Raw genomic sequence first — 13526 nt, 5'->3', positions numbered from 1 at the left:
CGGACTATTGTTGGTTGTTGAAGCGCGACAATCCAAACCGGAAATTTAAGCGAAAATCACACAACCGAAGCTTCCAGGAGAAAAGGACCAGGTTCCACAAATGAAATTTAAATGTTATTTAGACTAGTGTTAAGTTGTTATTATATTTTAGTAGTTTTTTAAGTTAAAAATAATGTTCTGTTTTAAATATATATTTTTTTATGTGAAATCTTCTGTTTTTTTGCTATTTTCTATCTGTGCCTTTTTTGAAAAATCTGGAGGTGATAGAGAAAAACTAAGTACATATTTGTAATCAGCGCACCAAAATACCCTAGAATCAGCTATCAAATTCCAGAGAGGAAGTTATGACTCTCATTTTGCAGGCCTGTGTTATCAAGTGGCTCTAAAACTTTGGGTATGTGAGATCTTGTTGATTTTGATTTCTAAAAGTGGACTAGATTTTGAGACCAGGCTTTGATATTTTCAGATTTTTCAGCTATCTGCGAGCTTATTCTTGACATTTCTAAAGGTGAGTTTCCACTCATCCGTTTTAGCTACGGGAAAGGGAAAGGGATGGGAAAATTAATCATGTAAGCATGCGCAGTGATTAATTTTCAAAATTAAATTACAAATTGTGCATGCTCTTGTGATTAATTTTCCCATCTCTTTCCCTTTCCCGTAGCTAAGACGGATGAGTGGAAACTCACCTTAAAATATAAAGTATACGTTATATATAATTGTAAGTTACAAATGAAGCTTAAAATTAAATCTATTTTACATTTTAAACACACATAAATAACTTTAATTATATTAATTGTAGATTTTAGTAAACACAAAACAATCACCTTGATTTGAACACGCTTATTTTGACAGCAAACGACAATTAAAGATGACACTTGCAGAAGCAATTAGTATTTGATGAATTTAAACAATTTATACATATAATTATATGTATATCACCATTATTCGTGTCATGCAAAACAATAAAAAATGTATGAAAAATGTAAAAAAGGTTACCTTTTTAGCTTGTTTAAAAAAAAAAAGTTTTTAAAAAAACCCGTTTCTACGGGGGATAATAATGTCAGCTTTTATAAATATACCCATTCATTTTTAAGTGAAATAATTGAAAAGTCAACCCCATAATGTTTATAATCAGAACCAATAGGCCATCTTCAAAAGCTTTCATTTCTATAACTTGCTGTATATATACATACATACATACATATATATATATATATATATATATATATATATATATATATATATATATATATATATATATATATATATATATATATATATATATATATATATATATATATATGAGGGTCCGTCAAAAAAAAACCAAAACCATATTTGACCATACCATGGTTTCTTCTATTGTGAATTTAAGTGTTAGTATGACCTATGAAAAATTTCAAACACAGAGGTGCACTGTTAAGCTTTGCACTTTAGGCTTGAAAGTCTCTTTTTTTAAAAAAAATTAAGTGCCCTGTTGATCAGGGACCTGAAAGAAAGGCACGAAAACCTTTGCAAAAATACCATGGAATTTTAAATCATAAATTTAGGTGTTAGTAAAAATCATAGCTAAACTGCTAAGCCCACTACTTCGGACTAACAGAAAACCCATGTATTAAATACTAACCGTCTACCTCAAAACGGTTTTTAATTATGACTTGCAAATTATTTAACGTTAGTTATCAGAAATTTCTTATATCTTATAGCAAATAATAAGTTGTGTTAAATCAAAACCATGGCCTACTATATTTACGGCCGTATATCTTACATTTTTGAGGGAGAAATTAAGAGGCCGGTTTTTCAAATGTTTATGACACTGCTAAAAAAACTGCTAAAGTATTTTAAAATCTATTCTTCTTGAAGAGTTTACCAATTTAAAGAAATTCTATTTAGAATGATCAACAAATGTGCTGCACCAAAATGTACATCGGGATATTAAAGCAACAAACACAAGCAAGTTGCATCATTTCATTTTCCAACTGACCAAAATTTAAATCAACTTTGGCTACGATTTACTAATCTTTCAGAATGGATTCATTCAAAGAAACTTTCTATTTAGTATGCTAGAAAATTTTCCTTCTTATATTAGAAAGATTGCGTTAGAAAATTGAACACTATTTTAGATGAGAATAATGATAGAGAGCTTTGTAAGCCACAAAGCAGGCTACCATATTCTGCAGAGATGATTCGGTATGCATTACTTCTAAGATATACTGTGTTATTTTATCAAGAGATAAGAAATTTTACCAAGCTCTGGCTGATTGGATCAATTAATGGGCTGTTTTACCTGTATTCACCCTCACAAATCAAACTGCATCAGCATTTGTATTGTGAAAATATCTCTCAATTAGGTCAATTTATAAACGAGCTGTCATCACATAAATATATCCATCAAGCTCTTCAACAAGCATTGCTTAAGCATTAAGTAGTCACTCATTGCAGAAGAAAATCTACTACAAGGTTATCATCCTTTCTTAACTATACTTGATGAACAGTGTAATAATTGAAGGAAACTATAGAAAGTTCTCTTGATTTTAATAGTGAAGAAGTTGCAAAAACTTAAATAGGCAAATATTAGTATTGCAAAAACATTATCAAAAAGATCTAAATGTAAAACTGCAAAGTATATTTGAATGCTGGAGACTGCGATCTTGAAAATAACTCTTATCTATCTCTCTTTTCACGTGATGGACTATCTGTTCCATCCAAAAAGCTTGCAGAATTTGTTTGTAGTGTAATTGCCATTTTGGGTTTAATTGAAAGTGAAATTTCATCTTTATCAATTCCAGCCATTAAATCATCAATATAAATATTACATAAATGTACACAAAAAAGCAAACTTGGGTGTGAAAAGTTGGGGAACTATGTTTTCAATAAAAATTTTTGTCAATGTTTTTTTAATAATAAACAAAAGCTATCGAAAGATTTCCTTTCCAATTATAACTTAAAATCATTTAAAAAGAGACAAAGAGCAAAATAAGTCAAATTTGCAAATATAAGTTTATGTTTTGCAAGTTGTATAGCATTTGTTTATATACTTTATTAAAACTTACCTTCTATTTGAGTTTTTCGAACTATTTTTTGATATTTTTTTCACAACGTAAGAATATACATGAATACAGATATATTATAGATTAACATCATATAGATAGATATAAATGTACTTTGATTTGAATATGTTTTGTAACAATAAATTAGCTTTGTTATTTTAGCATTTACACTTCTCCAACAAATATTTGACGAATGTCTTCAAGTCTATGATATCTAAACCCAGCTAACAATTAACGTTCAAGAAACGTTGTCATTCGCTGCAAACGTTACGTGAACCAATTTTTGTGAACTTCGATTTACAGTTCTTAAATGTTCGATGCGAATATTAAATTAACAGACAGCGAAAGTTGTTTTGACGTTCTCTGCAAACGTTACTTTAATAGCTTTTGAACGTTCATATCAAACGTTCAATGAAGAACAGAGGGCGTTGACCTACCGTATATATATTAATATATATATATATATATATATATATATATATATATATATATATATATATATATATATATATATATATATATATATATATATATATTCAGTTGAACGTTTAATTTTAAAAGAATAGGTTCAAGTGGAGTTGACTAAAAATTCAAATGCAATCTTTACTTTTATTAAACAACTTCTTAACATACAACTTAACCAACCATGTACATATAATGCTTTTTTGACATTTCAGAGATTTACTTGACAAGAACAAATTTATTACTTTTATCAGCTGAATTACGTATTAAACTAATTTAAAAGGCTATAATTTATTTATTACATTTCAAAGATAAAGGACACAATTGGCTGAACTGTATACAATTTAAAAATATATGCAACACCTCTTGCAGTGAAAAAGCTCATATATTATCTATATATCTATATATCTATATATTTCTAATAAATTGTCATTACATAAATAATCATATACGAACAGAGAATGACATAATGCTATTTTATTAACTCATCGCCCTGAAATTTGGTGTGGTGGGGCAAACTTTTAGGTGTATTCTTGTTCTCAGACTCCAGTCACTTCTTTATATTTGCAAATCAATCTCATTTGACATAAACATGAACATCTTTAAGCTTATATGCCTAAAAGTGTCTTATCTAAAATATCCTGTGGACATCCATGGAACTTTTTAACAATATATCATTTCCTTCGACTTGCAAACATATTGTTTTTGATTTGTGTTCTTCTTAAAATACCAAGTCAAATTTGGTTGGTTTGAGTTAACTTAGGTTGAACACCATGTACATCATCTTCACCATTGTCCTCAAAGTTAATGTCATATGGATATTCTAATCCTAAGGAAATGCAAAGGTTTTCAAGTTAAGTGCAAGTAAAAAATTTTGCAACAAGTTGTTGGGGTGTTCTTAAGTGTTCCACCACTTTTGTGCAAACACCTCCAACGGTTTTTGAGACATCTAATGGCTTGCTCCACATCACAACCTACCTAACGGTGAACTTTATTAAATTATATTTCCTCTGGTGTAGTTGGCTGATTAAACATTGCAATAATGACTGGTGACAACCCATATCCTGAGTCTGCAAAAAGGAAACCTGCATTTGGATCATATTCTATTGACTGTTTTAATGCGGAATTCAAAAAGATAAAGGCATCATAGCATAATCCAGGATACTTTGCAACAACATCTCTAAACTTTCCATCAGCATCAATGAAAACCTGACAGTTCAGAATAAATCTGTGAAACAAAAGCTTTTTTAACTTTCTTATGTTAACTATACTTGTGTAAGTAGGCCAAGCAGTGTACATTTTAAACTTTTTGACTAATGACCTAAAGCAATGTAATCAAAATGATCAGGTATCAAATCAAAATGATCAGGTATCAAATTAAAATGATGAGTTTACCTGCAAATATATGCTGGCTCATCAGCCATAGTATCTCCTTTGATTTGCATCAAAGTGAAGATAGTGCTGAATAAAATATTTGCAAAACTGGCGAAGTATGCAACTGCAGCTTGAATGGTGTACATAAGAGGTGTCACCTAAAATTACATGAAATAACATGTGAACGAAATGTGCATATTGGTAAATATATTTTAATTAAACAAAGCAAGTTAGTTATCTGAGAGAAAAGTGAGCTTTGACAAGGTTAAACTCCAAAAAATTTGAAAAATACGGTAACCTCACCAAAAGTCTGCAAAAATATAAAATCACAGTTTAGGAACAGTAGGAAGGTGCAGTTTAAAAATTATTCTTTTGACAATCTTTTATGCTAAGTTAAAAAAATTAGGGTTTGTTTGATTTTTGCTATATAATAATGAAGTTTCATATTTACATATAAAGAAAAAAGAAATTTAATTTCATTTCTTAACAATTAATAAACTGAAAAAGGAATAAAGTTATTTTTAAGTAAGCAAATATGATAAGTCTAAAAACAGGTTTGCCACTCCAATTTTAAAACATTTTCCCAAAGCTTTCCCTGAGTAAAGAATGTTTTCCCCCAAGTTTAACTTTTGAAACTCCCTGAACTTCTCAATCTTTCCAGTTTATCCCAAAGATTTTATTTATACGTGTTAAAACATTATTTATACTAACAAGCTAAAAGTTTTAAAACAACAGATATATCTTGCAAATTCATTTTTATCTATCTTGACAAACCATTATTTAAAGAAACATAAATTATGGTACAAAAATGGAAAAAACATATTTTAAACAAAGTTTTCCAGGTTTTCCCTGGGAATTTTGCTACCTCTAGGTTTGCTAGGTATTCAAGGTTGAATAAAAACCCTGTATAGAGTACCACCTTTTAGCTGCATTTGTAATAATCCATTAGTAACAAGGATATTAACAATAAAGAATCATAAGATTATAGCTGATCTTTTTGGCATAGACTAATAATTTTTACCAATTACTGCAAAAAATCTTACTATTTACTTGAAAACTCCCAGTTGATAAAAGCCTTATTTGATCTTGAACATGTGCAGGTAAAATAATTGGAATATCCATTTTGACTAAATTATCATAAAGCTGTTAAAACAACAATATGAATTATGATCTTAATACTTAATAAGAGATGAACCTTGAAAAATTTTTGAAGAAGAACATATTTAACAATAAAAATATAATATCTTTATAAGACGTTATATTGTTCTACAGGGACTGATGCAGTTGTATTTTTGTACAGGGACTTGTATAATAAAAAACATGACAAAATATAACATCTTATAAAGATATTATTCTATTATATATATATATATATATATATATATATATATATATATATATATATATATATATATATATATATATATATATATATATATATATATATATATATATATATATATATATATATATATATATTAGACATGTCCAAAAAACAACTTTTTTTAAAAATGTCTGAGCACAGCCGCTAAATGTGTTCTTTGTAATAAATTAATACTAAATTTAAAAAATTTTTGAATAAAAAAAATTTTTAGGGGTTGCTCAAGACCCTTAAGCATCAGACAAGTCCCTAATATTTTGAAAAAAAAAGTTTTTAAAAACCATATCATGTTGGGTCTCAAAAGAAGTGAAATTTTATAAAAATTTCAAATATATTAACTATTTTATATAAAAATTACCAGTTCAAATTTTATGAATTAAAAACTATCGTTTTTTAACAAAAAATAAAAGTGCATATTTTTAAAGTTTTTTTTAATAAACTTTTTAATTTGTGTTTTTTATAAACTTTTTTTATTATTTTTGAAATTTTTATAAAATTTCACTTCTTTTGAGACCCAACATGATATGGTTTTAAAAAACTTTTTTTTTCAAAATATTAGGGACTCGTCTGATGTTTAAGGGTCTTGAGCGACCCCTAAAAATTTTTTTTATTCAAAAATTTTTTAAATTTAGTATTAATTTATTACATAGAACACATTTAGCAGCTGTGCTCAGACATTTTTTAAAAAAGTTGTTTTTTGGACATGTCTAATATATATATATATATATATATATATATATATATATATATATATATATATATATATATATATATATATATATATATATATATATATATATATATATATATACATATATATATAAAGTTAATAACTGATGCACATGATTAGAAAAAGACCTGTACTCACCTTATGTGATAACATCTGATTAAATAATTTGTTTTCTTTGTTTTCCAACCACATTAAATGTCATTTTAAGAATGCCCACACAAAAATTAAAACAATTTATAAAAATGTAACAGTTACCACATAAACATACAACATTATAGTGTGGATTTTATATCATGTTTTTCCTAACCAATGGTGAGATTTTCACCTTGAGGCTCCTTTTGCAGTGGAAACATTCACCACAGCTAAGGAGCCTCATCTACCCCCAATTATATATTATATGTTAAGTATAAAACTAAAAGTATGTATGATAAAGTATTGTCAAATTGGGTCACCAATAAATACCGAGTGCTGAAAATTCAACTCAGAATTAAGTTGCATTCTCCAACAAAATATGAACTAAATTAAATTCTTGCTACAGGGTGCTTTAAAGCTTCCGCAATGTCACAAAGTTCAAACTCTAAATTTGGTATTGCAATTGACCAAAGTTGAGCGTAATTTGGTTTAAATACTGGGAGGTTATCTACATTAAAAGATAAATAAAATGCAATTTGAAATAGTAATAAAATAAAAAGCAGATAATCAATGCGCTCACTATGCGAAAAATAAAAAAAAATATTTTACTAGTTTAAAAAAAAACATGCATACATACATATATACTCTTTCTTCATAGACTTTGGCAACAATATTTTCTAGTGTTACTATTTCTTTGATCTAAACCATGAAACAATTTTTAAAACAGCAATGCTATATAGAATATGAACAAATAAGCAGATATTGCAATTAGCCATACTTGAGAGAAACTTGCTTTACATATTGGAAGGTCATCAACATTGGAAGATAAGTATAATGCAGTTTCAAATACACTAGCATCATAATTATCTTTTTGTGGGGAAAACATGGAACAAATCCCCATTAATAATCTGTTTTATATTGTACATAATAACAATAGTAAAAAATTATTTAATACATATAACAATAATTACATAAATATAACTCAAACATATATATTAATTATACAAAATTTATATAATAAAAAAAAAAAATGAAATAAATAAGTATTAACCTTTTTTAACAAGTAAAACACGAGATCAAGATGTCATATATTACAAAAAGATAAAATATTTAATAATAATATATACATATATCAATAATAAATAACATAACACATTTATTTATTGATGTTATCTTGGATAAATTCTTTAACCTTGGTAATAAAAACCAAATAAAGGCAGAAAATCTATTTTTGGTTTTTATCTAAACGACTCTCGAGCAATAATGTATGCAGAAGTTCTACAGATATTATTATTGCTCAAGAATCAAGAATAAGTTCTGCTAGAACTTATAATTTGTCCATGTAGCTTACTTAATTTGATATTAAATTTGTTATAACAACTTATTTTGTGCTAAATTAAGTAAGCAAAATGGACAAATTCGCCATTCTAAAATATTACATCATAAAGTAGAAAAAAAGTATACCTTGTATTTGAGTTTAATCTTCTTTTTGTGGCAAATAGACGCTTGGTACTTTATCTTACTTAATTTGATATAATTTGGATATTAGATATTACAACTTAAAATATATTGGACTTTTTAGTTCTGTTTTAAATCCATTGCGTTATAAGATATTATATAGACCAATTTTTTTTTTTTTAATTATGATAAAACTACAATAAAAATTAATTATATTATCATAACAGTAAAATAATTATAACTAATAAAATGAATGCAAAAACTATACTATAAAAAAATAATGAATATAATAAAAATTAGTATTTCACATTTCTTGTCGCAGGCTTTTATTGAGAATAAAAAAAAGTTCCGAAAGACGCGATATTTTGGCACGAAACTTTCATGTAACTTTCACGTAAAATAGTAACCTGGACGAAGTCACCTAACATACATGTGATTGAGACGTGAATAAAACGTTGCGTGCCTACTGGGTTAATACCAAAGAAACAATAGCCGAGATGGTCTTTCTTCCCAGAATCAAATTAGTTTAGATAAATTTGAAAAATATTGTTTTGATCCGGCAAAACATTTTATGTCTAAATATCCTTGGTATCCGATGCCTGCAACTGTACATAAAGTTTTAATAAATGGTAGACAAGTTCTAGAAAATACAGTACTACTAATAGGTTATTTTGGTGAAGATGGGTCTGAAGCCAGACATAAAGTTTTTAAACATGATAGACAATTTCATGTTCGTAAAACCAGCAGAGAAAAAAATCTTGAAGATATTTTTCACAGAGCCTTAGTTACCTCAGATCCTATCATATCCAGTATTAACTTACATAGAAGAGTTAAGAATCATCTTAAATTACCTCTTCTTTCTGAGGTAATAAGTTTACTAACAGAAATGCCGTTTAATACTTCGCAACATCAACATAGGGAAAGCGAAGAAGGAAGTGAAAGCGATGACGACTATGACGATGCAATTTCCGACGAGTACTTAATTTCCGTTAACTATTTAGATTTACTTACATTTGATAATAAAATTTAGTTAAAATTTAACTGATTTTTTGTATATGAATTAATCTAATTATATTTTTTACAATAGATATAAATAAAATATATCAATATATTAAATATATTTATATATTAAATATATATATATATATATATATATATATATATATTAAATATATTTATATATTAAATGTATATATATATATATTAAATATATTTATATATTAAATATATATATATATATTAAATATATTTATATATTTTTTTTAATCACATAAAATTTAGTTATGAAATATCTAGAACATAAAGCCAATCTTTAGAAATAAAGATTATTAGCTATTTTGTCTTTAAATTGAAGGTATTAATCTATGCCAAAAAATCGCGTCTCAGAAACCATTCTGCATAGTCATTTGAAATACATAAGGCAGGGTGAATAAAAATGAGCAATTGCTTTTACTTAGTAACTGTTTAGCTTTTTGTGAATAAAAAACTTCAGCAGTTTTCCTCATACTTTTATTCGCGTAAAGGTAAGCAGTTTACTCAGTATTTGCTTAATTTTACGTGAATAAAAACTAAAGAAAAGTTGTTAAAGTTTTTATTCACGTAAAGCTGACCAATTACTGAGTAAAAGCAATTGCTCATTTTTATTCACCCGGCCTATAGTCTGGAAGCACGGGCCGTTTCTATTGTTGCGCCGTTTTAACTTGAATTTTGGTATTCGGCCCGTTCACCCTGCGCAAGTTTAAAAAATGAGCAGTGAACTTCACACAGAAACACAGCTTGATGATCTGTATATGGCTATTACTGATGGATTTTTCGACAATAACATGGAAATTGAACAAGATCTAGATGTATTATTATCTGAAGGTTGTTTGGTATCCAATTTTTTGTGCGACTTGTATTGTAAAGTTTACAAAACGAAATATGGTCTAAAAAGACATAAAACTTCCAAACACGAACAAATCAACTTAATTAGCGAAGAAAAAACTCCATAAAATTTAGTTATCTTGATCTTAACAAAATTGTTGAAGAATGTGGACATAAATTGTCAAATGATTTATGCTTGCCTAAAGAAATTCGAGTTAAATTTTCAAAGCAGAGCTTTTGTTTTAGTACTGAAGTTTCTATTTCTCTTTTGGAAAAATTTCAGGTTTTTATTTCAAAATACAATGCTGATGCAGAAAAATTTTATTCTTAATTTTATGGTCTTCTTTATCAAAATTTATTACCATCAAAGTTTGAAGATGTTTTATTGACCAATACTTTGCTTACTGAAGTTGCCAATCACATACTTAAAGAACTTTCAGGAAGTAAACATAATACTTCATCTATTAGTGAAATATTATTATCCAATATTTTTTCTGATAAAGAATTAAGTATAATTCAATATTTGGCAGGCTATGTTGTGCAAAAACTTTATTCAAAGTTCAAATTTTCTAAATCTGATGAGCAGTATAAAAGACAATGCATGGAAATATTATCAGCATGCAAAATTGATTCACATGATACTCAAATATTTGTTGATACTAAGAACAGAGGTGGTTTATTTAAAACTAACATGTATACTCAAAATATCTTTATACAATGTGAAACAATTTTTCGTAAACAAAGCAAATCTTTTGTGACATCTATTAACAACAAAGCTCTGGTTAATGAAATGCTTAAGGATTCAGTGATTATAAGTAGCTTAAACAATATATGTTACAGTACTGAAGTGCAAATAGATAAAGAAATATCTTTATCTCTTCTTGAAAGTATGCTTGTTTTGTTCACAAGGGTAAGAAGCTTTTCCTATGCTAGAGATATTCATAACAAACATCAGATCAACAAGCAACAAGCACGCAAATCTTCTATAAGAACAGAGATAAGAAAAGCAATGTGCAGCAATGTAGTTGATCCATAGCTTCAGTCTTCAGTCATCTGCTCCAAAAGATACAAAACAGCTATTTTTATAGCCACAAATTCAATAAAAATGTTATGGCTAAAACAACTAAGTTCTTTTAGAATAAAAATGTTGCTAGTTATATGATATTAGAAAATAAGTAATAATAATTCTTTAAATCCTTATTCTTACTCTCAGTTTTAGGGGTGGTAACCCTTATATATTTTTTATATCTATATCTATATATATTTATATATATATTAACCTAAATTGAGAAAAGCTTGCCTAATTTAATGTAATTGCCTCAGGTGCTTAATACAAAGTTGGGATGGTGATAAAAATCTAAATGTCAGAGTTAGGGTAAGCACCTGAGAGTATCGTAATTTATTAGGAATTGCTCATATCAATGGGGAATACTTGTTTTGACTAAATAAATAAATATAAATAAGCAATAATTGTTGACACAAGCACAAAAAGTGAATTCTTAGCAAATAATGTAAATATTTTTATATGTAGCTATGTAAATAGCTATTTTAACAGGATTATAGTCACTGTCTGGGACTTTAGAAAAGTTAATTTGTTACTTTGTTAGACTTTTTTTTCTCTTTGGCAATGGTGAATCATCTATCTCATTAAATTTATGTCTTTGACATCGAACATTACCAACAATAGATCGTACAGAATATTGTGACTTAATGGCATTGTCATTATAGCTAGCATCTCTGACAGAAGGATTGTCATGCCTGTTGCCAATAGCACGCTGCCTTCCAAAGTAGTTTTCTAAATCGTCTTGACAAAATCTTTCTGAAAGAATGCAAGGAACACCGTATTCTAAGAGAAACTTACAAACTTCTTTGAATGAATGAACAGTTATCTGGATACCTTCATATGTTTGCAAAGAAATAAACATATTTGCCTTCGCATTAGCAGTATAATTCCTGTCATTTGATTGTCAATAGACTCTTTCCATTTCTTGATATATAAAAGAAAACTGTCAAGCCATACGTAACATCATTAACAGATTCATATGGTTTTAGATTTTCTTTTAAATTTTTAACAGCTTTATTTTTACTTGAAACATTCAAACAGTTAAAAAACTTATCCATCATAAGACAAAATTGAGCAGTTCCCGCACATTCTAGTGGACCAAATTCTTTTAAAACATTGCCAACTGTTTCATTTAACACTTGAGCAGCCAAATGAAGACGCATTACTGAATATGGTGTTAAATTGATGTGATCACTTGTGAGTTTATTAACTAATCTTAAGCCACATTCTAAGTCCTCATAATAAAGTTGTGAAATATGACTCCAAAGTATGTGCAAACCATTGTTCCACATATAACGAGTACCTCATCCAGAACCAGAATTTGCAAAGCAGTTGCGAGCTGTTTTAATCAAGTGTGGAGCATCTGAAAAAAAATATATGTAACATTTTTCAATGGAATAAATATTCTGAGCTCTGTAAACTAAATCATTACACAAATTCATATTTAAGTTCTTATGCATTCTAAAAAGTTTTCTGTTTGGAGAGGCACCATCAGCTGTTGCAGGAATAACTTTTAAGTTCATACTTTCAAGGTAACACACAGCTTTCCAAAAAATAGGCATTAGCTGAAATGATGTAATTCCAGTAGTTGGAAAAGTAGCTAAACTGAATGATAAAGGATTAACAATGCTCTTTACAAGAAACACAAGAATATGAATAGCTAATTCTCTAATATTTTTTAAAGTAGAAATATTTATTTCTTTATCACCTAAATCAACAAAACCAATAAGCTCTCCAGTGTGTTTGTCCCAAACTAAATCTTCTTGGATCTTCATTTCATCAAAAATAATTGAAACAAATTTTTCATAAGGAGGAAAATTTTGCGTTTTTTTAGCAAGTTCACTTAAGACAGCTGGATTAAATCCCCTAGTAGGTCGGATATAATTTTTGTAATCTCTTAAAGTTCTTAAGCTTTGAAGAGTTAAAATGTCTTCACCTCTCTGTGAATCATATCGCAAATCAGTATAAGCAAATGGTGATTTAGCAGCAAGACTCAGACAATATTTTATTATTGTG

The 13526-nt window shown here is 27.7% G+C and overlaps 1 protein-coding gene and 1 long non-coding RNA gene across 3 annotated transcripts; both read right to left on the bottom strand.

The window, feature by feature from the left end:
- Window positions 1-4011: 4011 nt before the first annotated feature.
- LOC149877331 (uncharacterized) lies at window positions 4012-6195 on the bottom strand. 2 transcript variants are annotated; one of them, XM_090074214.1, is made up of 3 exons: window positions 5927-6195; window positions 4905-5041; window positions 4018-4830 (listed from the first exon to the last, which is right to left on the bottom strand). In XM_090074214.1, the coding sequence occupies exons 2-3, from the start codon at window positions 5027-5029 to the stop codon at window positions 4509-4511; spliced, it is 447 nt and encodes a 148-aa protein (XP_089930340.1). In that variant the 5' UTR covers window positions 5030-5041; window positions 5927-6195; the 3' UTR covers window positions 4018-4508. The 2 variants fall into 2 exon arrangements, with proteins under 2 accessions (XP_089930339.1, XP_089930340.1); XM_090074213.1 differs by having other exon boundaries at window positions 4012-4830; window positions 4905-6195.
- Window positions 6196-7157: 962 nt separating this feature from the next.
- On the bottom strand, window positions 7158-8903 carry LOC149877330 (uncharacterized). The gene is made up of 3 exons (XR_016448054.1): window positions 8591-8903; window positions 7764-7825; window positions 7158-7634 (listed from the first exon to the last, which is right to left on the bottom strand). It is a non-coding gene; the product is annotated as an uncharacterized LOC149877330 (long non-coding RNA).
- Window positions 8904-13526: the final 4623 nt, after the last annotated feature.

Source organism: Hydra viridissima, unplaced genomic scaffold, assembly GCF_058129835.1.
Source record: "Hydra viridissima isolate aposymbiotic clone 2 unplaced genomic scaffold, HvirCarnegie_v1 scaffold_16, whole genome shotgun sequence".
In the NCBI taxonomy this organism is placed as follows: domain Eukaryota; kingdom Metazoa; phylum Cnidaria; class Hydrozoa; order Anthoathecata; family Hydridae; genus Hydra; species Hydra viridissima.
The sequence above is the reverse complement of the archived record's forward strand: the minus strand, read 5'-3'. Positions and strand labels throughout refer to the sequence as shown.

What these genes read in the sequence shown, in the direction of transcription:
- LOC149877331 (XM_090074213.1), bottom strand. Translation starts at nt 5,029, where the DNA reads ATGTACACCATTCAAGCTGCAGTTGCATACTTCGCCAGTTTTGCAAAT. An exon ending in GAGCCAGCATATATTTGCAG is followed by an intron (nt 4,831 to 4,904) that starts GTAAACTCATCA and finishes ACATTGCTTTAG; the next exon opens with GTCATTAGTCAAAAAGTTTA.